Source organism: Nannospalax galili, unplaced genomic scaffold (assembly GCF_000622305.1).
Source record: "Nannospalax galili isolate Female #2095 unplaced genomic scaffold, S.galili_v1.0 scaffold746, whole genome shotgun sequence".
Classification (NCBI taxonomy): Eukaryota; Metazoa; Chordata; class Mammalia; order Rodentia; family Spalacidae; genus Nannospalax; species Nannospalax galili.
The window spans coordinates 583402-609309 of NW_008354790.1; the positions used below are offsets into that span (position 1 = coordinate 583402).

The 25908-nt window shown below is 46.1% G+C and overlaps 1 protein-coding gene across 2 annotated transcripts in view; it reads left to right on the plus strand.

Annotated features, from left to right (window-relative positions):
- The window catches only part of Plxna4 (plexin A4), a 461715-nt gene that overhangs the window by 364758 nt on the left and 71049 nt on the right, over nt 1–25908 (plus strand). For both annotated transcript variants that reach the window (XM_017802882.2, XM_029555453.1), the window contains exons 6-10: nt 1892–2015; nt 3542–3695; nt 5227–5326; nt 8245–8359; nt 20753–20953. In XM_017802882.2, coding sequence (XP_017658371.2) covers nt 1892–2015; nt 3542–3695; nt 5227–5326; nt 8245–8359; nt 20753–20953 — 694 coding nt within the window. The remainder of the gene's footprint in view (nt 1–1891; nt 2016–3541; nt 3696–5226; nt 5327–8244; nt 8360–20752; nt 20954–25908) is intronic.

Sequence of the window (25908 nt, forward strand, 5' to 3'; positions counted from 1 at the left end):
AGAACATGGCTTTGGTCTGTAAAGGGATCTGTTCCTCACTTCTTAGTCTAGAAGTTTTCAGGAGCTGAGCAGAGTTGTCAAGAACAGAGGCTATGAGTTTATCCGGGTTTCTATTGACTCAGATTAGCTGCTAACCTGGGTGAACAAGTGACCCACCCATCTTCTTCTATAGTTTTCTGAACTCTAAGATGGATTTGTCACAGGAAACTTCAATGGCATAAAATGTAAAGCAGTTATCACAATGCCCAGCAAGCACTCAGTAACTAGTGGCCATGATTGCATGATGCAGAGTTGGATTGACTTTTGTGCCACACATCCAACTTTCTGTAAGGTCTTCGTTCGTCCCAGTCTCCCTCTCTTCCTCCTCTTCACAGGGGTAGCTTTAGGCTGTCACCTTTAGTCATTTCCCCTTTGCTGATTAAAATCTCATCTCCGACTCTCCACACTGAAGCCATTCCTCTAGCTGTGGCTAAAGGTATCTTCTTTCCCTGTGACTGGGAGGACAGGACCACAGTTTTCCTCTGAGTCTAAGACTTAACCCGTGGGCCACCCAGATTATCCTGGTACCTCCCTCTCCTTCTCTCCTTGCCCTATGCCGTACCTGTCTGCCTCTCCGGACAGAAGTTCCCTTCCCATATCCCCTCCCCATGCTGCTTTCCATCCCCAGCTACTGCTTCCTGTGCTCTGTGGGTTTGCAGGCATCCCTCATCAGTTCCCCTACATGTCCTTCTCTCTGACATGTCCTTCTCTGGTTCCCAAAAGGGACCAGCAACTTGGGAGTGATATCCTTGAAGTCTTAACTTATCTCAACTTGTCCCTGTGATCATCCCACTTGCCTTCACTCCACAGCAGAACCAGTGTTCCAGAGTTTCTAAGTCCTGGCTTCTAGGCATAGCACTTCCTTCTTAAGGCTTATTTGACTTGAACTAAGTACTGTTCCCTGACCTTTGGACACTTCTATGCAGTGAATTTGGGGATGTGTGTGTTTGGGCATGGCCCCGGTTTTTTGTGGGCATCTTCCTCAAGCCCTCTTCAGTGAAGACTGTTAAAAGCCAAGGTCACACTGGATGGGGTACATATGTGACTCAGTACACTTTGTACAACACATGGCATTAAACAATGACAGCAAACGTGCAGTTCTCTGGTGCCACAGGGCTGAGATTCCAATGCTGTTAGCTGCTCCCTCTGCCCCTTTGATCCTCTCACTGTTGCCTATCTGTATTTATCTTCATTACTAGGACATATGCAGGGGATTCCAAAAGAAATCAGACAGTGTTTCTTCTTTTGAGAAGGTCACACTTGGTAGGAGAAGGCCACACTTAGCCCAATAATCATCATGCAACCTAAAAAGTTTTAGACGGGGTGAATTGAGAGGGTGCTATGGGGCAATCAGGAGGAAACTTGTAACTGCCCAGGGTGAGGAAGAGGGAGTGCAGATGTGTAAGAGTTAAACCATGTCTGTAATTCTAGATAGAGTTGGACAGGTAGAAACCTATGGAAGCCCAGACAGAAGAGCTGGCTGTACAAAGGTGATATAATACATATAATGTAGTATACATATCTACAGGAAGAAATAAGGTTTGCTGAAGGAGGAGCAGAGGGTGCAGGGGCTAAGGATGAATGGGAAGTAAACTAGATGGGTCTGTGATTTGTTTTGTGACTTTGGAGAGAATGAAGGGACTGTAGAAGGACTCTTGTGTTTCTACATTTGATAAATGTTTATAGGAATGACTAACTTTTCCAAACTTGGACATAATGAAACAGGACCAAGTTTGAAGAAAGAAATAAAATGATCAGTTCTGAGTGTGTTGGGTTTAGATAGTCCCTGAGAGGTTCTGGAAATGCCTGTCCCTTTCTGAACCAAGTGATCGTCATTAAATGTCATTCTCAGGTGTACCCGGAAGGAACGGTGTGAACGCTCCAGGGAAGCCCGCAGGTTTGCTTCAGAGATGAAGCAGTGTGTTCGGCTGACAGTCCATCCCAACAACATCTCCGTCTCTCAGTACAACGTGCTGGTAAGGGCTGGAGGATCAGAATCCAGGGACGAACTCTCCCCAACAAAAGCACTAAGGCCCCCTCAGGAGGGGTGGGTCAAGCCCAGACATTTAGGGTGGAGATGTTGGTAAATAAGTGTCCAATATTCCTTCCCTTCTGGGAAGCCAAGAAGGGAAGGAATATTGGAGAAAAGACTCTATTCCTAAGGAAAGCACCAAAGATGACCAAGAAATGCAAATTAGGTTGAGCAAGGTGGTGCATTCTTTTAATCCCAACACTCGAAAGGTGGAGGCAGGCAGATCTCTGTGAGTTTGAGGCCATCCTTGTCTATATAGTGAATTCCAGGCTAACCAGAGATATGAGACTCTGTCTCAAAAAAATCAAGTTAAAGCAATCCTGAAATTCCATCTCATGCCAGTCAAAGGGGCAATCATTAAGAAAACAAATAACAACAAATACTGGAGATGATACAGAGAAAAAGGAACACTTACGGACTGCTGGTGGAAATGTGAAGTAGTCCATTATGGAAATTAGTTTGGTGATTCCTCAAAAACCTAAAAGTTATACCCAGGTATAATATTCATTCCTGGGTATTTACCTGAAAGACTCTTAAGCCAACACACCACCACTCATAATAGCTAAATTGTAGGATTAACCTAACTGTCAACAGAGGAATGGATAAAGAAAATGTGTTTGATGTACACAAAGGGATTTTTTTCATTCATAAAGAAGAATAAAGCCATATCATTTGTGGGAAAAAAGATGCAACAAAATAATCATATTAACCAAATTAAGTCAGTCTCAGAAAGACAAATATCACGTTTTCTCCCATTTGTGGGTCCCTGATCTTATAGACACATAAAATCACATGGGTTCCTGTGACATGAAAGTAAAAACAAAACTGTCAAGGGGAAAAATGGGACTATCAGGAGCTGGGGCTGATGAGAAAGGTGGCATCCTGAAGCACAGGGGTAGGGGTATGCTCAAAGTGCATTGTCTAATTGCATGAAGATAGCCTTCTATTACGAGGCATTAATAAAAAGAGTAATATTTCATCATAATCCAAAATATGCAATGAGTATACCTAAGGAACCATTATCCAATCTGAGGTAAATTATTGTGTCAATAAATATGGAATGTTTAAAAAAAAACAGCTGGCAATGAGTGTTGGGAATGATCTCTGTCTATAAAAGGAGATGCATGTAGGGAATGGGATACAGACGGCTCCCAAATTCTAGCACTGGGTACTTTGGTAATGAGTATTCCCATTTTACCAAATCAAAGACTGTTCCATCAATGATTCCTATCCAGGGCAGACTTCTTTTAGCACACAGATCCCCTAAGCTTTCCTATTTCCTGTGGCTAGATCCACTCAGCCTCTAATGGCCTTTCTTTGGTCTCTGTCCCTTTATATCTCACCACATCCTTTGTATCACTTTGGTCTATATTCATATCACCTGTCTTCCATCTGTCTCTCACTCTTCCTCTCCCCTTTATGCCTTCTTTTCCTATCTCTGCCACCCTCCCCCTACTGGGCTGTTCACAGCTGGTCCTGGAGACATATAATGTCCCGGAGCTGTCAGCAGGTGTCAACTGTACCTTTGAGGATCTGTCAGAGATGGATGGGCTGGTAATAGGCAATCAGATCCAGTGCTACTCCCCTGCAGCCACGGAAGTACCCCGGATTATCACAGAAAATGGTAAGTGGTCCCAGGGGGCAAAGTTGGGTGGTGAGCCCCTCATCATCCTCCACAGGACAACTCATGACAGATATAGGAGACTGAGGGAGCCTACAGGCAGGAGTGAGTCAGAGGAAGGGGGTTGATGGCTATGTTACTGGAAAAAGGGTAGTAGTGAAGGTTTCCTCTTTGGCCCTTGGAATTGGCTGGTAACAGCCCTTCTGTCTCAGCCCTAGCTTAGTATCCAAACTTTCACTTCATCCAAAGTGAGAAGAGGCTACAGAGACAGGAGGAAGAGACCAGACCAGGGCAGTAGTAGTGCATGCAGGTGGAGTTCATCCAGTTTGGCTGGCCTGATGGGACAGTGGAAGAAGAAAACATCTCCTCAGGAGCAGGGAGAGGATGGCACAGGTTCTCTGACTCCATAGCCCTTTGCTCACACAGTCAACAGATGGGTCTCTGATTCTATACCACTACCTCTCCACCCTCTCCCACACAGCTGCCTGTTGCTTGTGGCCAGCTATACTGGGAAGGATAGGAGTAGACCCAGGCTCAACACCTGGCAAGGGACAGGAGAGCCTGGCAGATTGATCCATGTTGTCCCTCCCATTTGGGCTTGTCACATTTGTACGGAGCTGATTGATTAATGAGACTCTTGGGGAAGGCAGAAAACAAGGCTGGAAAGGGGTCCAGGGTCAAGGTTGTGAATTAAACATGGGCTCCATTGCCGCTTTGGTGCCAATTGAGGATTCCAGTATCTCTCACCCCGATGGAACCAAGTCCCCCAGAGAAGGTGGTATCAGGACCAGGTCTCTATTCAGAGATGGAAATGAGCAAGCATTTGCACACACACATGCACACAAAGCCACTGTGTCATTGGTAGCAGCATCACAGAGAAATTTCTTTTTTGTGGTTCTACCTGGCAGCTAATCACTGTTTGTGATTATAATTCTGTGAGACTTGCAGGCAGGTGAGGACATTTGAATACACACACATGTGCACATACAGAGAGAGGAGAGGAGAGAAGAGGGGAGAGAGAGAGAGAGAGAGAGAGAGAAAGGAGGTAATAAATAAAATTGTTTTTAAAATGAGTCTGGAGAGATGGCTCAGAACTAGCTGCTCTTGAAGAGGACCTGGGTTTGATTCCCAACACCCACATGGCAGCTAACCACCATTCATAACTCCAGTTCCAGGGGAATCTAAAGACCTCTTCTGACCTCTGTGGACATTGTATGACATGGGTGCCCTTACACACAGGTAGGGTAGGCACTACACTCATACACACAACATAAAAGTAATAAAATAAAAAAGAGAGGTGGGGAGAGAGAACTGGGAGATCTAGCAATAAAGAAGATTAAACTATAATACCCCCCATCCCCCCTACAGCTTTTGGGGGGTCACCCTGGGATTGGACCTTGCTGAATCAGAGGCCTGTGCAAGCTAATAGAACTCTAGGAGAGCAGACTCTCTTTCCCAAGATGCATTTCTGCTAATGGGCCTCTGGCTTGGGTTTTGGTCTTCCCCTAACTCATTGGTGGGCTCTGCCTTGTAGGGGACCACCATGTCGTACAGCTGCAACTCAAGTCAAAGGAGACAGGAATGACCTTTGCCAGCACCAGCTTTGTGTTTTACAACTGTAGTGTCCATAACTCGTAAGTGCCCTGATTTCACTCAACTTTCTGTTCCTGTGGTCAAGGTTCATGCAGAGATCAGAAGATCCTACTACTATTTCATGTAATTGTCATATGAAGTCTCCTAAGGAGACCTCCTTAATCTTAGAAGACAGGCTCCTCTGTGGTACTCATAAGGTTAATGGAAAAAAAGACTATAAAGAGACCAGAGTGAGCACCTGTGGTGTAGGCTCTGCAAATCCCTGGCTTATGTATCTTCTCTATCATAAATCTTCTAACATGATTCCCTTCTCACCATCTGTGGGTGTGATGCATCTCACCTGAAGAACAGCAACTTACACCTGCTCAGAGGAGGGACCGGAGGAGGGAGAGAAACCTCTACATGCGTCCAGGGGAGAGTAGTTGGTCTAGCAAGTCAGCTGAAAGGCCCACTCTCCACAGTCTCTGCAGGCTGGGTCAGGACTCAGGTCAGTGAGAATGAGAGGAAGGCCAAAAGATACAGGGTAGCTGAACTACTAAGGAGGCATAGAAGCCTGGTTCTGGCTTTGTTTGACTTCAGCACCTTTCCCCCAGTGGCAGGCATGGAGAATAGATTAGCTAGGGAAGCTAACTATTCTGTGCTCTAGGGACCTGGGAGTACTGCTTCTAAGGCTGACACCCAAATATTTAGGAACTGACATGTGTTAGTTACTTTCTTAATCACTGTGACAGACTGCTTGGTGGAAGCAACCTACAAGAGGAAAGGTTTACTCCAGCTCATGGATTACAGTGTTCAATCCCACGTGGCAGGGAAACCATGGTGGTTGGAGCAGCTTGATCTGTAGCAGTGAGAGCTTGCGGCAGGGCTTCTCACATTTTGGCAGATCAGGAAGCAGAATACTTGGGCCAGAACCAGAAGCAGATATCACCTTCGTGGCTTACCCCTAAAGATTCACTTCCACTAGCTAGACCACAGTCCCAAAGGTTCTGTAAGTTCCCAAAATAGCACCATTAACCAGGGTCCAAGTGTTTAAGCAAAGGAGACTGTGGAAGGCATTTCACATTGGAACAACAGCATGACATCCCAGGAGCACCGTTCTATCAGAGCAGTCCTTGATGGGGACACTCTACTGGTTGCCATCTCTATGTAGCAACACTGCCTCTCCCACAGGATGACTGTAAGAAATAAAGGAATTATTACAGGGCATCATTTAGAACCCAATGTGGGGGCTGTAGAGATGGCTCAGCAGTTAAGTGCACTGGGTGCTTTTGCAGAGGACCCAGGTTCAAATCCCAGCACCCACATGGCATCTAACAACTGTCCATAACTCCAGTTCCTGTGAATCTAACACCCTCTTCTGTCCTCTGTGGATATTGCATGACATGGATGCACTTATATACATTCAGGCATAACATTCAGACACATAAAATAAAAATTAATTAATTAAAAGTTAATTAAGTTAGAACCCAACGTGGTTCATTGTTTGAGACTATTCATGATTTTTGCTATTATTATATTATTATTCCCTCTGTAAAATGATGAGGTTGAATCAGATTGTAGAGGTACAAATATTTCTTTTATTTTCACCATAGAAACTGAAATTAGGTGTGGAAGCCCGACATAAAAAGCAGATGGAAGAAGGAGCTATATGATGGAGGGCTATGAGGCCAGGAACTCCTCTGTCTGCACGACTCTTCACATATTCTCTAAAGGAGCTCCATGGAGCCTCCAGGGTTCCATAGAGGATAGTTTGAAACCACGTGGCCAAACCTCCAAAATCTCTGCTTGTGTGAACATGCTGCTCTGTTCCCTCTCTGTGCAGTGTAGGTAGCTGACACAATAATGACATTTGGGACTCTAATCTGGTGAAATTTTCAAGCATGTCTAGGGTATCTGTGAGTCTGGAACTGAGATCCCTTTGGGAACTCTAGGAGGGAAGTATCCATCCTTCCTGGCCAAAACCCAGTTGCTTCAATGCTGGGATTCTCTTCTCATTTCTGGCTATGGACCTGCCAGTGACCTCACCTCTTGGTAGCATATTTCTCCCCTCCCCACTCTTGCCCCCTAGGAAAGCAGAGATGGTAATGGAATCAGGTGTAAAGTTTCTAGCCCATCCAGAGTGCTACTCCCCAAATACAGAGGATTCAGAAATTAAACTCTAGCACTCAGCCCCTGCCCTCCAGAGGTCTGTATTTAGTGGGCTGATGGAAAAGCTATATAAGACCAGGAGTGTCCCAGAACAGAGATTCATGGAACAATGGCCCAGAGTGATCCAAACTCTCCTTTCCTCAAGGAGTGGGTCAAGTGAAGGAGAAGAGAGGTCTTCTGCATGGTAGAACAGCTTGTGGGGAACATGTGACCTATACATGGTGGTAACACCAAATTCTTGGAGACAGTGGCCTGGGACAGCAGGCAGGGCTAAGCCTGTGTGGCAAGGCATTTGAGCTTGTGACAACAGGGAAACATGTTGGGTTTTTAGGCAACAAAGAACCCTTATTATAAAGTTGCCTTTGTTTCCTGGTGGTAAGGAGTAGGACCAGGGTTGGCAACTGTGGTGGAATGCATACTAGAGAGACAGCAACCTCAGTAGCTTCCACTGTCATCAGAGCACACATGTGGTCCTTGACAGTAAGACTCAGGCAATTTGAATTAAAACCTGATTTTTTATTTGTCCCAGTTCTTATAGACTTTGGACCTTATTGTTCTCCTCTTCAGCAAAGGACCATGTCAGCCTGTGGAGGTAGAGGAGACTCACTAGACTTTGAAGGACCCAGGTTCCAGCTCTCAGTGAGTTTGTTCCTTGAGGTCATGAGCAGAAGCATGGATCTGTATAAGATCTGCCTTTGTTCAGCATTTGAGGGTGCTTTCCCTTAATAACAAATGTTCTGCTAAATCCTAAAGATGTTGGTCTGGAGCTCTTCCAGTTCTAAGATGTATGACTTTTTCCTTCTATGCCCAGATGTCTATCCTGCGTGGAAAGTCCATACCGCTGCCACTGGTGTAAATACCGGCATGTCTGCACCCATGACCCCAAGACGTGCTCCTTCCAAGAAGGCCGAGTGAAGCTACCTGAGGTAGGTTCCCAACAGCAAGGTGGTGAGAGCTGCCACTTGTTATCATGGAACATACAGGAAGGCCTTCTCTTGAGAAGAGCAACCAGTGGGAAATCCCTGGGACCTCTTCCTTCCTCCCCAACCCTGACTCTTCGGGAGCACTGCATGAAAGCAGTGGACAAGCCAAGCTCCTTGCTGGGGCCATGGGCTCTGGGTCAGCCCTGGAGGTTACATACAGAGGTTTTCTAGGTCGTTCTGGCCAAGAGGCTGCTCCACCTGCTAGGTAAGTTCTAGAACAATTCCAGAGAGATGAAGAATGTATCTAAGAAAACTGTACGTCCATGAAGTAGTAGAGTACAAGGATTGTACTTGGAACACTGACTAGGAAAGAACTGAGACCAAACAAGACAATTAAACAAGAGGATGATCAGAGTATGAATGAAGAATGAGCCTCCTCTCAGCCAGAGTAGTGACTGTCAAAGTGAAATTCCCACACCCGCAGAGGCCATGGCACCCGAGGCTTGAGACACCGTCTGTCTGAGAAACTTGGGAGTGGGGCTCAGCCTTCTTTAAACATGGTCTCATGCTTCTCAGACTCACCTCAAATTTGCTATAGCTAAGGATGGTCTGGAGATCCTGATCTTCCTGCCTCTACTTCTTGAATGCTGGCTTGACAAGATGTATGCCACCATGCTTCATTTAAGCAGTGCTGGGGATTGAACCCAGGGCTTTGTGTATGCTAGGCAATACTCTACCAGAGATTTTAATGCTGGGACTAGGCTAAAAAATCCCCAAGGTGAAGGTGGGCTCTGTGCTCCAGGCTAAGATATCTTTCTCTTATGTCCTAATTGTTATTCTTTTCCTTAAAAACACCTTATCACCAAAATAAAAATATTTTCCCCTATGCTGTTGCTTCTATTAGAATGTCAGTTTGTGGGCAAAGACCTCAAAGTTAGCAGACATTAAGCTTACTTTGGAAAAATATGTTCTCTGAATGTGTGGTGCTTCTCACAAGCTTGTGTGACTCCCACTGCTGGACCAATTGGTCTGAATAAAGCACATGCATTAGAAGGTTATTACTAGGAACACAAAGAGATAACAAACATAAGTATGAATATCAATGGATGTAGCTTTGGCTGGATTCCACTGAATTCTCCAGGAATATCGTATATCGTATAGCTTCTCTACCTGGGCACAGATGCAGTCAGTCTGACCTTCACCCTCTCAGCCAGTACTGGGTGAGGACACACACATACAAACACGAGAGAGAGAGAGAGAGAGAGAGAGAGAGAGAGAGAGAGAGAGTCTTAGATGTACCTTCTAGCCTCCTTCACACATGTATACAGGTACATAACCATGTGGCAAGCCATACAGCCAGGACAATGTGAGAACAGGGAACTGTCCTGATGCAAAAACATATTAAGGGATAAATAGGACATTGGGAGAAGAACAGAAGCATCCAGCACTGCCCTCACCTACCCGGATGTGGATCCCAAGTCTGGCCAGACCCCAGAGGCAGAAGGGAAAAGATAGGTAAACAATCCACCTCACGCCTGTTGCGTAGGGTTCCCTACCACCAGGGACCATGACTGAACTGACTAGCAACCAGAAATCCCAAGGTCAAATTCTATTTTGCCAGGCACTGATGGTAGAGCAGATGTACTGGATGGGAATCAGCAGAATGACTTGTTTTAGAGTTAAGGGACAGTGAGTAGTGAGAGCACAGAGGGAGAGAGTGACCCCAACTGAATGAAGGGCAAGGGAATAACCAAGAGAGCAAAAAGCAAAACTCTGAAAACCTCTGTCTAGACAATCAAACAACCACAGGCCTTGGAAATCCTCTTCTCCTTCATAGCTCAGTTATTCTTTAATTTTTTTTTTATTTGGGTCTCTCCACACATAAAACCACTGCTTGATACATCAATCTAGAAGCCACTTTGTATCACTTCTAGAAAGTTCGTGGCAGGCTTCAAGTGGAAAGAAGAGTTTGTGGAAGACCCCAACACAGCACCCTCTCCCTCTGCCTTGAGGCCTGGCTGGTAGGAAGTAGCTGCTCCAGTTATTATCAGGAAAAGGAAGTCATGAAAGTGCTCACATCTTCCCTTTAAATATCCTTGTGAGTCTTCTGTGTGTCAGTTCTCATCTTTTCTCTAATGAGGAGCTGGATGGGAAGGTAATAGGAGGGACATGATCAGACAACCAGTGGGCCCATTTTGGCATGAAGAGCTGGCAGAAGGCTGTGCAGTCTCATCTACTCAGCTGGACCTTTTTCTTAGAGACAGGAACAGAAGGACAGGTTCACCCTACAGGGGTTTCAAGACCCCAGGAAGCATCCATCTAAAATCTACAAGGAACCTGACAGAAGTCAGACAAAGCAGCTTTCAGGGTTCCTTCAGCTCTCCACACTGGCGTGACTGGCCTAGGATTCAGGCCAAGATTAAGGAAAGCACTAACAGTCTCGTGGATTGCAATCCCCCACCTCCACCTCCACCCCCACCCCCTCCGCCATTTCCTTACCTTGAAGGAAGATTACAATTTCTGCTCTATCTTCCTTTCTTGCTTGCTTGCTTCTCTTGTTGCAAGTTTCTTTCTTTTAAACACATAAAAGGAACAGCAAAAAAGAAAGAAGGAAGGAAAGAACCAAAAGAACAAAATGAGAACCCACAAGTTTCCCAGAATAATGGGGGGTGGGGATTTCTACGAAAGATGATGCCTTCAAGTATGCAGGCCCCACTGATACTTGGCTTTGTCAGCACCTTCTGGGGACCCATAGGCTCCACAGCTTCTCCAAGGATCCTGAGAGAGGAGCAGACCTTGAGAAATATGGCTAGCATTGAGACAGATCTGCCTAATGCCACAGCCCTTCAATTCTTTCCATTTTCCACGAGCCATGCAAAGTAACTTGGCAGGCCACAGCAGTGAGAAGCTCCAGTTTACCTTGGAATCTTCTAGGTCTCCCTATCACAATGTCATATAAAATGAATCTTGCCTTATTTTTATCTTGGACTTTTACTTATTCTAATGGAAAGAAGTTCTGAGGGTATGTTTCTGGTGCAAGCTTGGGGGCTACATTCTACCCAACTGAATGTCGGGGCCGTTTTGAATGTGAGCATAGAAGAAAAGGGTGACCATTACCTCATATGGTTGCTGTGGAAACATCTTCCTGGAAGATGCACCAAAGGGGAAATAGGTATATAAACATTTGTGAACTGTTGCGGTCAGTGAGAGGCCAGGGTCTTTAAAACTCAAAACAGAGTCCCCGCCTCCTAATGGAAGTATAGCCTTCTTTTACATCCTTAGCCTTTCTTGTCATTGTTGTTTGTTTCTGGACAAAAGCTATAGCAGGAATAAGTGATAAGAAGGGAAACATGCAAAAGAAAAAAGATTTTGTGGAAGCCCACAGACACAAGTATCTTTACTATGAGGGAAGACATTATTTGCAGGATAGTAGTCTAAACCTTTGCCTTTGTGTTGATCAACTTTCTACTAATAATAATGAATACTTAAGGGATTGGAGAGAGGGCTTGGTGGTTAAGAGCACTGGCTGCTCTTGCAGAGGACCCAGGTTTGATTCCCAGCACCCACATGGTGGCTAACAATTGTTGGCAACTCCAGTTCCAGGGGGCCTGACACCCTCTTCTGACCACTACAGCATTACATGACACAGGCACATTTACACACATGCAGGTAATACACTCATACACATAAAATAAAAATAATAAATAAAAACAAATTTTAAAAATGAATACCTGGGATAAATCAAGTTAAAAAGAGGGACAGTTTACTTTGTCCCATAGTTTTGGAGGTTTCAGTCTGTGGATTTGGAACATGTAGTGAAGCGGTTCCTCATAGAAAAGAGCACAAAAGCAAGTGCACCGTTTACCTGAGGATGGCCAAAAACTTAGAGAGAGAGAGAGAGAGAGAGAGAGCCCATAATCAAGGGAGCACCCCAATAACCTAAGACTTGCCAGTAGACTCCACTTCTTAAACTTCCCACCAACATCTCCCAATAGCACCACACTGGGAAATAAGCCTTGAAAACATGGGCTTTAGCAAGGCATTCCAGACCCAAACTATGACAGCTGTGATGTAAGGGTTCATCTTTCATTGCCCTGAGTATTCCCTGTGTTCAAGCTGCTGAGTATAGAAGACCTTTTCAGATCTGTATTTTGAGAGCCTTGAAATGAGGCCATTGGTTTACATGACCTTTACGTTTCAGTAATTGTAAGTAGAAACAAGCTGAAACGCACATAAGGCGAGTATGCTGTCAGTGTTCTTGTAAGGCGCGTGTCCTTCTTACAGGGCTCATGTGTAGGGTGCATGTCCAGTCAAGGTTTTGCGTGCTGAGCTGTATCTGACTGGATGACTCATACCCAGTCCCAGTCCCTGAAGCTCCTCTAGACATCCAGGCCAAGACCCTCTTAGAGTGTTGATGAGACCCAGGCTGCAGTGATTCTTCTAGAAATAAAGTTCTCATTATCCCTTACCTGGCAAGTGTGGTATAGAAACAGGATCCTTTTGTTTAGCCAAGATTGAGGCGGCCAGGTGGCTTTTCATCTGTCCAACACCATCTTATATTCCTGGAATGCTTTCATCTTGCCTCTTCCAGTTTCAACACTGGCTTTGTAGGCTATCACTAGGGGTGTTGAATTACTTTTTTTTTTTTTTCTTAAAGAGCACGGTCAGACAAAGTTATTGGTCTGGAATGGAAAACTGTTAGATCATTGTTATTGTGATATGAACAGCAAGTATTCAGGCATAATTACCATTATTAGAAATAGAATGCCCAATAACATATGTCGTTTATAGTAACTATATTCCAGTTACAAGAAATGATTTTGTTTCAACTAATGATGGCATTGTGATAACAACTTGGACCCTCAGATCAGCTGCCAGAGCCTGGGCAGAAAACAGAAAAGGAGAGGAGAAGGGAGACGAGATGCAACCACACTGGGGTTGCAGCGATACCCTGCTCTCAATCTTTTTCTCCCAGTGTCCGCCAAGGCTTGCTGCCATCCCCTGGGTTGTCCTTCTTCTGGACAACCATTAATAGAGCTGCAGGTACCACTGTCCCCATGTGCACTGGAGTTCCTGGCTCCTCTGCAGGCTCACCTGAGCTGCTCTATCTGGCCCACACACTCAGTAATGATGATTGAGATGAACTCCTATGGAAAACAAATCCAGTGGCAAGAGTTGGTTCTCAATGGGCTATTTCACTGCTGTTTCTCATCTAAACTGAAAATCAGAGTGAACTGCTACTGAAGCTATTGTTCTCCAGGCTCCAGACTAGAGGAACTTTGCTGAGAAAGCTGCACACAGATGGCCCACTGGTGTGCAAGCTCAGAGACAAGGCTCCCAGCAGCACCTATCCTCTTAAAGTTCAATCAGTGTGCTTACTCCAGGAAACAGCTGTAAAATCAGAGGAGGTGAAATTCATTCCATTTGATCTACAATGAGATCCCAACATCTACTACTACCTTGACTTCTCTGAGATATCCTGAACTAGATATTTTGAATTCTGGGACCCTAAGGATCAAGTTTACTCTAGAACTGCAGTGCTAGAAGGAATTGCTACTTGCCTCTGGTGCTGAAATAAAACCCATCCTGAGAGATAAGGAAGGTCAAGGACATATATCTCAAGCTAGACGCTGGAGGGAAAGCAAGCCACCCCATACTGTCAGTGAGTCTTCTTCAATTCCTGAAGAGAAACCATTCCTAGGACCTAGTCCTGCCCTGCTCCTTACCTTGTTTTAGAGAAAACAAAACCAAACCCAGCTCAACAACTTGTTTCCAATCCATGCACACATCTGCCTTTCAGGTATTCAATTACTGGGTTGCCATTTCTCCAGACAACTGCACTTTCCATCAATCTCTCCTGCCCCTCCCCCCCTCAGGGTTATGGGTATTTCCTTTCTGTATTATTACTTCGCTCTCTCCATAAACCAGCCCATCGTAGATCATGCTAATGGCATTATAAACTTGGGGAACAGGAAGAAAATATATGGTGCACTACATCTTTGTATTGAGCACCAGGGGTCTGAGAAGGTGAGTATAAATTTGGGGAGTTGTTAGGGCGAGGGCTGGCTCCTGTTTGGAATTGATGGGTGCTGAGGTGATGTTGGGGGAGGAGAAGTGACCCGCGAATCATGTTTTCCTTAGCCATCTCCAGGTCCTGCTGTCCCCTAGAGCTTTGCATTCTCTCAACTCCACAGTAACAACTAGGAAAAATAGAGCTCTCGTCTTGCAAATACCCTGGAGGCTGTAAATCCAAAAGCCTGTCCCCCATCCCCAGGCAGCCCTAGCCCTGAAGGCAGCTTTTTCTCTCCCAGCCCAGGAGCATTCTTTATGTCCTTGTTCAATTATTTAAATATGCAACGAAGTCTCTGCCTAAAACAACCACTGACATGCTGGACCAGTAGATGGATGGAAAGGGGTTCTCTGGCTTTTGTACTTTGCCTTTGTGTTCCTGCTCTCTGCACTTAGCACCCCTAGCCTCATTTGTGTGCTAGGGGTTGGACTGTTGACCTGGAATCAGCTGGATCCACCTCCTAAATTCCAAGCTACTAAACGTTTGCTTGTGCCTCAAGTCACTGTCCCTCCTCACACTTGGTCTCTTCTTACAACTGCAGAATGTAGCCACAGGGCAATACAGCTTCTTACTGCATGCATTCAAGTCTCCAAATAATCTTATCAAATACAGGTGCCAGTACAGCCACTAAGCGTGAATGCATGCTTCTTACTGCATGCATTCAAGTCTCCAAATAATCTTATCAAATACAGGTGTTTTCTATCCTGCAGGAGCTGGCCCTTTCAAATGATAGTTCAGCGAAATACCTGCTTTGAAAAGAAAAGGGCAGTATGTTTTGGAGGAAATCAGTGTGGGGTTAGATAATCATCTTTGGCTGAAAATAAGATGAGCAGGTGAAAATACTGAGCTCACCACTGGTGAGTACTGAGGTTACTGCTATTTGAATCATCCTCATTGAAACATCAGGATGATCATGTGTTGTGTTATGGGAAAGTATGTGTGAGGTGATGGAGGTGGGGGATTGACTCCCTCTAAGAGTTAACCATGCTACTAGAATAGCATGGCCAGTGCCAGAGCCCAGCAGTAGGAGATGTCAGACTGCAAAGCACCAATTTAAAAGACTAAAATGCTTCCCTACTGGTAAACACCCATACCTCTTTCACAAAGTCCTCTATTGCCCCGGCTGCCTTAGCATTCATCCAGTTGATTGGCATTTTGAATACCACACTTTGGGCCATTTGAATAGATTTTTTTTCTAATTATTTAAATTTCATACATGTATGTCATTATACTTTGTTCTCAGCCATTTTTGAGAAGATATTGTTGTTCCTGTTGTAGAGATGAGAAAATTGACCTGCAGAAAGATTATATTGATGAATCCTAGATCATCTATTGGGTTAATAATGGAACTAGGAAAAAAATAGCAATGAATCTGGTACTAAAAGGAAAACAAGTCGTTCTCTGTACTCCCATTCATGATACCAAGTGTCCAAATGTATGGACATTTTTTTCCTACATTAACTTTCTCTAGATACTGACTGAGAAGCCTAGAGCTTGCTTTACTTATGATATCTCCCAGGAGATAGATCCCACAAGTTAAAGGACTCAGTTCCACAGGACTGCCCCACTTTAGATGGCAATTATAAGATGTATACTGTTACCTGTACTTCTGAGCAACCAGCTCCAAGTTAGGAGTGCCTATAACCCCCTCTTCAATTTTGATCATTTGTTCACAGGATCCAGAGAAATATTTACTTACATTTCCTGGTATTAGGAAAGATTCTACAAAGGATAGAGAGGAACAGCTAAATAAAACTGAACAGTATTAGGTCTGTGGAAAGGGGCACAAGTAATTACTCCTCCAGTACCTCCATCTGTTCACCAGTAGGAAGCTCCTGGGACCCTTCAGGTAGGGTTTCTATCTAGATTCCTTTATGTAGGCATAATTGATTAACACACTGGCTATTGGCGATTGAATTCAACCTCTAGTCCTCTCTTCTAAGGGAAGACCCTCTAATCACAGAGTTGACTCCGCAGCCACTAGTCCCCAACCCTCAAGGATCAAGGTACTGGCATAAACTCAAGTATGGTTGAAATGGGCTTATTATGAATAACAAAACACATTTCCATTCTCACAACCAATCAGAAAGTTCTAAGGGGTTTAGAAGCTCTGTGCCAGGAACCAGGACAAGATCCAAATATATAGTTTCTATGATGTCACAATATCTCAGGGACCATAAAAATCATCTAATCCAGACCCCATCTTCATTTTATGAGTGAAGAGAGGGTTTGGTGGACATGCCTGAAGCCGTATGGTTGGTTGGTAAGCCTTCTGACTTAAGAGCACATGGCATATGCAACTTCAGGATGTGTACCTGCTCCCTCAAAAGAGGACTCTTGATAAGAGAGCAGCAGATAGAGCCAGAATCTTCCTACTTGTCTCCTGTGTGCTTGAGACACATGGAATTATCAAATTTAGTCAGACCCAACAGAAGACATGAAGTCTAGATGGTTGGATTAAGCTAATGAACTGATTAAGTACTTCCTGAAAAGGCAGAGGCATAAGTCAGATGCCTTGATTATGTTAGTTCATGGAATCCCCAGAACACATCTTTGGAGGAAGAATGCTCATCTTCAGAGTTAGGACAAGCAGTGACAAGAGAACTCTACAGGATTGTGAAACCAGCAGAAGGAAAAGGAACTTCCTCACCTAATTGTCAGATTCCCCAGCCAGCATCTCTCTCTAGCTGAGGAACCCCAAAGGTTGAGGACCTGGGTTTGGGAGGTCCTGGGCCCCAGGGCCATGAAACAGGGCTCAGGCTCAAGTCCTAGGGGAGTGTGGCGCTTTCTCTGAGTTTCTTCTGTGCTTTCCTTGTGAGTTTCAGGTCTATAAGTAGCTTTATACCTGGAATCTCAGCAGGCAACAGGTCAGAATCTGGGAGGAAGGGCATCGTGGAGAGATGGCCCCTTCATGCCTTGTTGCCTGAGGAATAATTGCCATTTTACATTTCAATTAGGCAGGGGCACTGGGGTCAATCAGCAGCACCACTAGAGGAAGATGTGCCCAGCCCATTCCTGGGCCTCTCCAATTATTATTAATGAACTTACTCTCAGAACCGCCATCCTATTTTATATGCAAACTAGGCCTTTATGAGGCCACTGCTAATAAGGACTCATTAGAACTTCCCTAACAAGATTTGGTGAGAATCTTACAAGGCCCTAGTGAGAGAGAGGCTTTAACTCCTGCCATCTTCTGGACAAGACAGGGCTCCTGCCCATCTTAAGAGGGTTTCACAATTCCATCTGGCTGGAAAGAGTCCATCCTGAAGGGGTCGTGCCCACCAGGGGGAACCTGCTCTTTTGTGAAGGCTGGAGAGTGGTGAGTCAAGCAGTCGACACCTGGGTTCTCCAGTTGCCCACCCATCTACTAACATGGAGTCATTCATTGTCTTTCCTCTCCCTGACTCAGTTTCTCCTTTGTGAAATAGAAAGGGGTCAATTCAGTTTGTGGGAGGACTCTGGGGTTCCAGGTACCTTTTGTTTGATGAATGGAAGCAGCTGGTGGAGGAGATGGAGGTGGAGGAGATGGAGGTGGAGGTACTGGCACTCTTTGGCTCCGTCTCCAAGCCTGCTCATCGATCCAGCTCCCTGAAGGGAAAGCACTGGCCCACAGCTCCCAGTTTCACAGAGCTCTAGCATCACGCACCTCCCTCTTCAGGTTGAGCACCAACCTCTCCAGGAAAACATTCCTTTCATCAAATGACACATTCAGTCTTGACAGAGCGTGGAGCATCAGGTAGAAGCAGAAGGAACACAGAATGGAGCCATCGAGACTCCCCACACGGCTATCTTGAGGTTCCCAGAGACTCACCTCTTTAGAGCCTTAGGACCTGTGTAAGGCAAACATCAAGGCTATGGTGTGTCCTTGGTCCCTGCTCCCCCACTGCCCTGATACCTTGACACTATGTTTTAGGTTTTGGTTGCTTTAATTTTACTGACATATACAAATGAAAACAAATTCATTTTAACCAGTTTTTTTTTTTTTAATCCAACAAGTTTATTGGGCTTGCTAACAAGGCATAGGGTGCGGGTTTATTTGCAGAAGAGTGGGCACCCCCCCCCATTTTTGACTGCGCTGAAGTCCACACTCAATTATAGATCCTGAAACTTCCCAACAGTTTTAAGGGTATAGATAGTTTGTTCGCGTCCTTGTATACCATCCCCACAATCTCCGATTAAACTCTCCTTGTGGAGCAACTCTCCATTTCCCCTCACTTCAGACATCACCATTCTCTCTCCTGTCTTGGAATCTGGCTACTCTTAGCTACTCCACACAGATGGGATTCATGTGGTATATGCCTTTTGGTAGCTGGCTTATTTCACTTAACATAATGCCCTTGGTGTTTAGGCATGTTGTAGCTTGGGTTAGAATTCCCACCCTTTTTAATGCTGGATAACATTCCACTGAACAGATATGACATATTTTGTTTACCCTTTTATCATCCATGGACATTTGGGGTGTCTCCACCTCTCAACTATTGTGAATGATGCTACTGTAAACATGGCATACAAGAATCTGTTCAAGTCTGTTTTCAGCTATTTGGGGGACATCTAAGGAATGGAATTGCTGGATCTCTTGCTCCCCTTTGAGCAGTTCTTCATGGAAGTGGTACAAGACATGCTGGATGAGCTGGGGATGGATGGATTGGCAGGCCTGGGTGCTGCCCTGCCACTGGCTCATCTGTAGCCAGTGGTCTCCCTTCTCTGGCTCCTTCTCTTTCTCCTAGCTTCCCTCGTAGCTTCCTCCATCCTTCTCTCCCTCTCCTTCTTCTGTGACTCCTGCTTTTCTTTCCTCCTGTGCTCTTACTGTGAAAGACAGAGGGAGGGTCACACAAGTGATGGGAATCATGACTGGTTGAGTTGGACAGGGCCTCCAAATCCCACCTGATGGACAGAAGAGACATCGAACTTCAGAGTAGGGGTGTGCTAGGGCTGCTCAGAAGTTCAGTGGGTGGTGGAGCTGGCTCAAGTCTTCCCCTGCAAGGCCAGTCCCATCATGGTACAGCTATCGGTGGCACAGGGAGTTAGTGGATCCTTTGCTTTGATGGCAGCTGACAGTTACCTGATGAGACCCCTCTAGTAACTTCTCCCAATGGTTTCCTTTATCCATCACTGGTAGAGACCAGCATTGGGGAAAAAAGCAGTAGCCTCTGCTAAGAATCAGCAGTGAGACTACAACAAAGCATCCTTTAGGAAGGACATGGGTGCAATGCTTCCTATGGCCAACCTGCCCAGAAGCCCTCTCATTTGGCAGGCCCTGGACAATGCCTGGACAGAGAAAATTGGGATGGCGTAGAACAGAGCACCTGCCTTCCTTCCTTTGACTCCTTCCATTCTCCCCCTAGGCCTCCTAGGTTAGAGCTGATTGCCTCAAGAGAAGGAGGCCCATTGATTTGTTTCTTCCAACCCCAAAGGTGGGCCCTCTGGGATTCCATAGGTGCCATGCCTATGCAGGCATCTGTGTATCTGCTCTAAGGGGCATTTCTTCAATGTTATGGCATCCCTAAGGCTTAGTCAGAGCTTCTAGACTGGAAAGTTCACTGAAGACTACTCCAGAACATTTTCAAGTGACAAGCTCAGCCCACAACTATAGGCCCTCTTAGTTTCCCCATCTGCGCTCCAGATTAATGTTCTACGGACAGAGCTGTGGCCCAGGCTACTGATTCCCTGCATACCTTCCCACACAGCCCATCTGTCCCAACTCTTGGCTGCCTGGAACTTGGCAGGCAAAGAGGCCATCAGTCCCCAGTGAAGCAGGATGCCCAGACGGCAGGGTCAGTCCCTGCCAAAAAGGAGAGGAATCAGCAGGGAATCGTAGGCCTGCCAGAGCATCCGGAGTGTGATGTGGCATTAAAATGAACCTGAAGAGGCCAGGGACAGACTCCAAGAGAAGTGGCCTCAAGACAGTGACATTACGACTTAAGACTTCTGGGGCTGGATAAATGGCTCATCAGTTAAGAACACTGGCTGCTCTTGCAGAGGACCTGGGTTCAATTCCCAGCCACTCACATGGTGGCTAACAACCATCCTTAGCTCCAGTTCCAGAGGAAACCTATACCTTCTTCTGACCTCCACAGGCATTGTATGACACAGGTGCACTTACATACATGCAGCAGTAAACTCATAGATATAAAACAAAAATAAATAAAATATTTAAAAGACTTGAGATTTCTCATCCCCATTCCTTCTCCATTGTGCCAGGGTAGGCACAAGATGGTCATCTGGGGAAGAGGCTGTGACACAGGCCAACACCTTTGTAATGTTTGCAGAGGACTGTTCCTTTGATTTCCTGGATGCCCAAGCTGAGCCACACTCTCTGTCCCCAGGACTGCCCCCAGTTGCTGAGAGTGGACAAGATCCTGGTACCAGTGGAGGTGATCAAGCCCATCACTCTGAAGGCCAAGAACCTCCCACAGCCTCAGTCAGGACAACGAGGCTATGAGTGCATCTTGAACATCCAGGGCAGTGAGCAGAGGGTGCCTGCTCTGCGCTTCAACAGTTCCAGTGTGCAGTGTCAGAACACCTCCGTGAGTTGTCCCGTGACCCTGTCACCCTGTGTGCCCTTGAGCCCCATCAGCTCAACCCTGCAGGTCTCCCACCCTGCAGATTCCTGTCTCCTTTTCTACCTGTATCCTTTCTTCTACCCCTATCCTGATCATCTAGTCCAACCCCTTCACCCATGAGTTCTAAGACTACTGAAGAGATCACCAAGTATCTGGCTGATTGTTACTGTGGTGTGGTGAAGGTCACCTGTACAAGATACACTGTTGGGCCAGTATGGGGCCACAGAATCCTGTTTGTGGGCAGATGTAACTACAGAGAGCTGGCTCCATGAACATTCTTGTGTTTCCTCTTTCCCAAGAGCCACTCTGGAAGCTTTAAGCCCTACCTTTCCAGTCAGGCTGACCCACATGTTGTATTTGACCCACAAAAGTCACCTTCAAACCTATACAAAGGCTGTGTCCCAGCAAAGAAGGTTTGGACAGACTGTATCAGCAACAGGCACCATTGTTGGGGCAAGAGCTGGCTACTTACATACCCTGTCCAGTGTTCACAAGCACCATAATTAAGTCCAAGCTCTGCCAATGAGGATCAGCAGCCTCCAGGCTGCTAACAACTGTCCACTGAATTCCTAGGGAACATACAGTGCCCCTGACTGTGTGTCCTCTTTCCTGCCTACCTTGTTCTTTTCCTACCCATGGTATCTTCCCCCCATGGCTCTGGTCTCTTTCATTCCTTCTGAGTTCTCTTCTCTGCACCCAGATGCTTGAGACAACTTTCCAGCAATGAAAAACTTTTTGGTTCTTGACTACTTGAAAGAAAAGATAGAAGCCTGATGTGGTGGCTCGTGTTTATTGGACAGCATTTGCGAGACTAGTGTGGGCTACAAAGTGAGACTCTGTCTCAAAAAAAAAAAAAAAAGAAAGAAAGAAAAACTCAGAAAATAAGCAGTTAAGAGCATGTCTGCTGTTACAGAGGACTTGGGTTCGGTTCCCAGAACCTACATGGCAGCTAGCAACCTTCTGCAACTGGAGAGGAGGAAGATGAGAAAGAGGAGGGGGAGGAAGCAGAGGAAGAGGATAGGGAGAAAAGTCAAATGGGAGGGAAGGAGGGAAGGAGGATAAAGGCCCAGAAGCCAGGAGAGGATGCAGATCCAGACTTGTAGGGCTGAGACTGATGCAATTTTGGGACCTTCTTTAGAATCAAAATGTAAGAGGTATAAATTTAGATTAGAAAGCAGGGCATCCAAAAGCAGATGCAGGCCCCAAAGCTAAGGCTCTGTTTGCTTCTAGGACACCTGCCCTTGTTAAAAGGTATTGACTTACCAAGTCACATGGTGATGAGTAACAGAGCTGTCTGAATTTGGGCTGCCCCTCCCCATGTCACACTGTCTTCCAGCCTCTCCTGTAGTTGCTATTGGGTACTTTACATGGTGACTATGTTTGAGAGTCCAACACGGGACCCAGAGAATCCCACAGAAACAACTGCATGGGAATACACCTACTCTTCCTGTAGGAAGTAGTCTAGGAGGAAATAGAGCTCAGAGAAGACCACATGCTTGTTCTAGGTCACTCAGTATTTTGGGGACTGGTCCGTCCCCAGGGCTTCTCAAATGCACTTCTCTTGCCTCTGCGGGTAGCCAGACTATTTTTCAGATTTCTGCAGGGTTCTAGATTAAACCTGCAAGGGCGGGAGGTATTAAATTCTTCTTGCTTCCTCACAAATCCTGAGGCCAAGCAGATTAGCTCCCAAGGGTTTAATTCAAGTAATTGTCTCCCAAATAAGGTCCTAGTGGAGAGAGGAAGCTGGGATCGCCCATGTGACTCTGTAGATGCAGGTGGGGATTTCAGTCCATGGGGAAAACAGCCTCTCTTCCTGGGAGATGCTGCCCCTGGGCTTGGAGAAGAGTCTGGAAGGAAGAGCAAGTTGGTGGCCTTGGTTCCCAGAAAGAGGGTCACAAGTATCACAAGATTCCCTATGGACCCTGTGCTTAGGCTGACTTGGTCCTATAAAGCCCAGCCCTGGTCAGACCTTCCCCAGTGCTTTGGAGACTAACTGAGCTCCCAAGAAGCTATTGTTCTGTTCAGTGCTGGCTCAGAAGCAGGCTGTGTTGGCATGTCCTCAGCACCCCTAAGCCAAGGGTCACCTGTCCATTGAGCCCTTTGCAGCCACTGGAGACTCTCTAAATGTAAGGTTGACATCAGAGCTTCCTAATAGAGCACAAAGGGTCAGGTGAGCACTGACCCTCCTCCATGGTGGTCCATGAGTGCATGGTGCTAGCAGCCAATCGGCACAAGTGGGAAGAGGACAGGACAGTACTCACCTTCAGTCTGTCTGCTCATCTCTCTGATGCTGACTTGTTGAGATTTCAGAACTCAAAAGGTGACACAGCTCCCCAGGCCCCTGTGCTCCTATGGCCCAAGTCCCAGGTACTTCCAGATCTGCTTCTGGGAGATGTTGGCCCATGTGACATTGACCAGAAGCAGGATCCAAGGACCTAACCAATCACCAAGGACAGAACTGGGCTCACTTGGGAGCTAAGGAAGGCCTGCTACTAACTGCCCTCAGTCAATCCACAGTTCCAACCAGTCCTGGGGCCTCGGGATTGGTACTCTCACAGGACCTCAGCCCTCTGTCCTTGATAGGACCCACTAGGATCCCACAATCCAGGAGAGTTCATCTCAGATTTTACTTTTTCTAGGAGCTTCTCTTTTCAAGAGGAGGCTTTAGATTCCAAAGCAATGCTGGTCTCAGCTAGGCTACCATGTCACAAAGCAACTTGCCTAGAAAATCCTCCTTAATGGAGGCAAATCCCCCTCCGTCAGAGTTATGGGTATCACGAGACAGAAACAGACCTGGGAGAGTATTCTCTTGACTCTGTGAGGAGGGGGCCCTGAGGCCCAGAGAGGGCAAGTGGCTCTCTCAGAGGTTCAATTCAGGTAAGATGCAAGTTCAGAATTTGAGTCTAGTTTCATCAACACCTTCTAATGAAAGGCTGGACAAAACCAGCAGCAGAGCACTTTATTCCAGCTTTGGTATTATCCCTGGGAGCCAGCTGAGATCAGCCACAAAGAGGACTGTGCTGAAGAGATTGTTTCCTCTTTTTTCTAAGTGCCTGAGCAATCTGGGCTGGGGGAAGAAGTCTAATAGAAAAACCCAGGGTTGCCAGGCCAGAAGGAGGTTAGTGACAGAGGTCTCAAAGGAGAGCAAAGAAAAGGGAGATAAGAAAAGAAAACCCTGCGTGAGCATGACTCGGGGCTGGGTAGGCAGGTGGGATGGCTTCTAGCTCTACTATTTGGGGACAGACCTATAGTGGCTATGGCTCCTGGGGACAGAGGGAGGAGCAGAAGACCAGTCGCAGGCAGGCACTGAGGGAGCCACTGCGGGGGTGCATGGCCTACTTTAGACCAAGGCTCCAGGAAAATGTCAAGTACTGCTAATAATAGAGTCTACCACCTCCTCTCATGCCGGTGGTCACGCACGTGAGTGGGCCGCAAAGGGCAGCAGCGCGCAGCAGTGTTGGTCATGGAGGGAGGGAGGCCACTGAGTCAGTGCTCCAACCAGCTCCTAGTGCACTATTGTACTGTTCCTGTTCTGGCTTGTTTGTTCAAATGGCAGACCTCTAGCAAAATCTCTCAGCTCTCAAGACAAGGGGATGCTCAGACAAGGGGATGCTCAGAGGCAAAAATGATCCACCCCATAGAGGTCTTCTCTGCTTTACAAAGAGGAGAAGCTGAGGGTCGTACATCTTCAGAGTGATTGGGAAGTTATCCATTAGCTGGGCTGAGGTTTGCCAGACCTTGATTGAGATACTTAACCTCCTGGCCTCCAGGAGCCCATAACATCTCTTGCTTCCTGCATTCTGTGTCCTGCACAGCCCTGAGCTTTGTGCAGATTAACTGCCTACTGATTACAGAGAGCTATATAAATGCTAAGTGGAGCAGTGGGAGGGAGGTCGGGGGGGGGGGGCGAGGGGCAGGAGCCAGTGGTCCAAGCTGCCCAGCTTAGGGACACACAGAGAGTTGCCAGTGTGCTCCATGTACCCTGTATAGATGCAGGTCATCCAAAGAGGGAGGGGCTCCAGAACACAGTGACTTCCCTGGAGACCCAGGGGCAGTGGGGGCACCTGGGGTTAATGATGTCCTCAGTATTTCCTAGTTGCAATCCCAGGAAATGGAGGAGAGAAAGAAGAAAACAATGCCTAGCGTATTTGATCCTTGCAGTCTTTTTTTTTTTTTTTAATTTTCAATTTTCTTCAAAAACAAAGTGCATGCAGACATGGGTACACAGAAGAACACGTAAGCATTTTCATATGCACACATCTCCATATGTACCAAGTGTCTGGCACATAAACAGCTCATGGTTGCTATTATTATTCTCCATAAATATAAACACAGGCAGCACAAATAGAGTTTCACAGAGCATCCTCAGATGTATACGCATAGATTAAAATACACAATGCTCATTGGGAGCTTAGACCATGTGACAGGCAATGTGCTCAGAGTGTTGTATATATTATCTGCAGTCTGAGCAATAATCCTCACAGGTGTGTGCTGTCTCTTAATTCCCATCTTACAAATGAAGGATTCAAAACTTGGTCATTTGCTCATGTTCACACAGCTGCTATGGTGTGTGTGTGTGTGTGTGTGTGTGTGTATGTATCCCCACTTATAGATACAGATAACACGGATATATATATATATATATATGTACTCACCTTCAGCAAACATGCGTGTTAACCACATTTGCACACACGGATAATCACATACAGGCACAGGGAGAATTTTTTTGCCTTCCTTTCTGGGCCATTTCTGGACATCCAGAGAGAGGCTTGAAGGCTCCATTGATAATCTGGCTAACTCCATCCCAGTCAACCTGATGTTCTCACATTGGGTCCTGAGCAGAGTAGGCTTGAGAGACAGAAGCTGGGCTTCAAGCCTGACTTCCAGCATCCCTCCAAAGTCTAGATCTGTGATCTCCA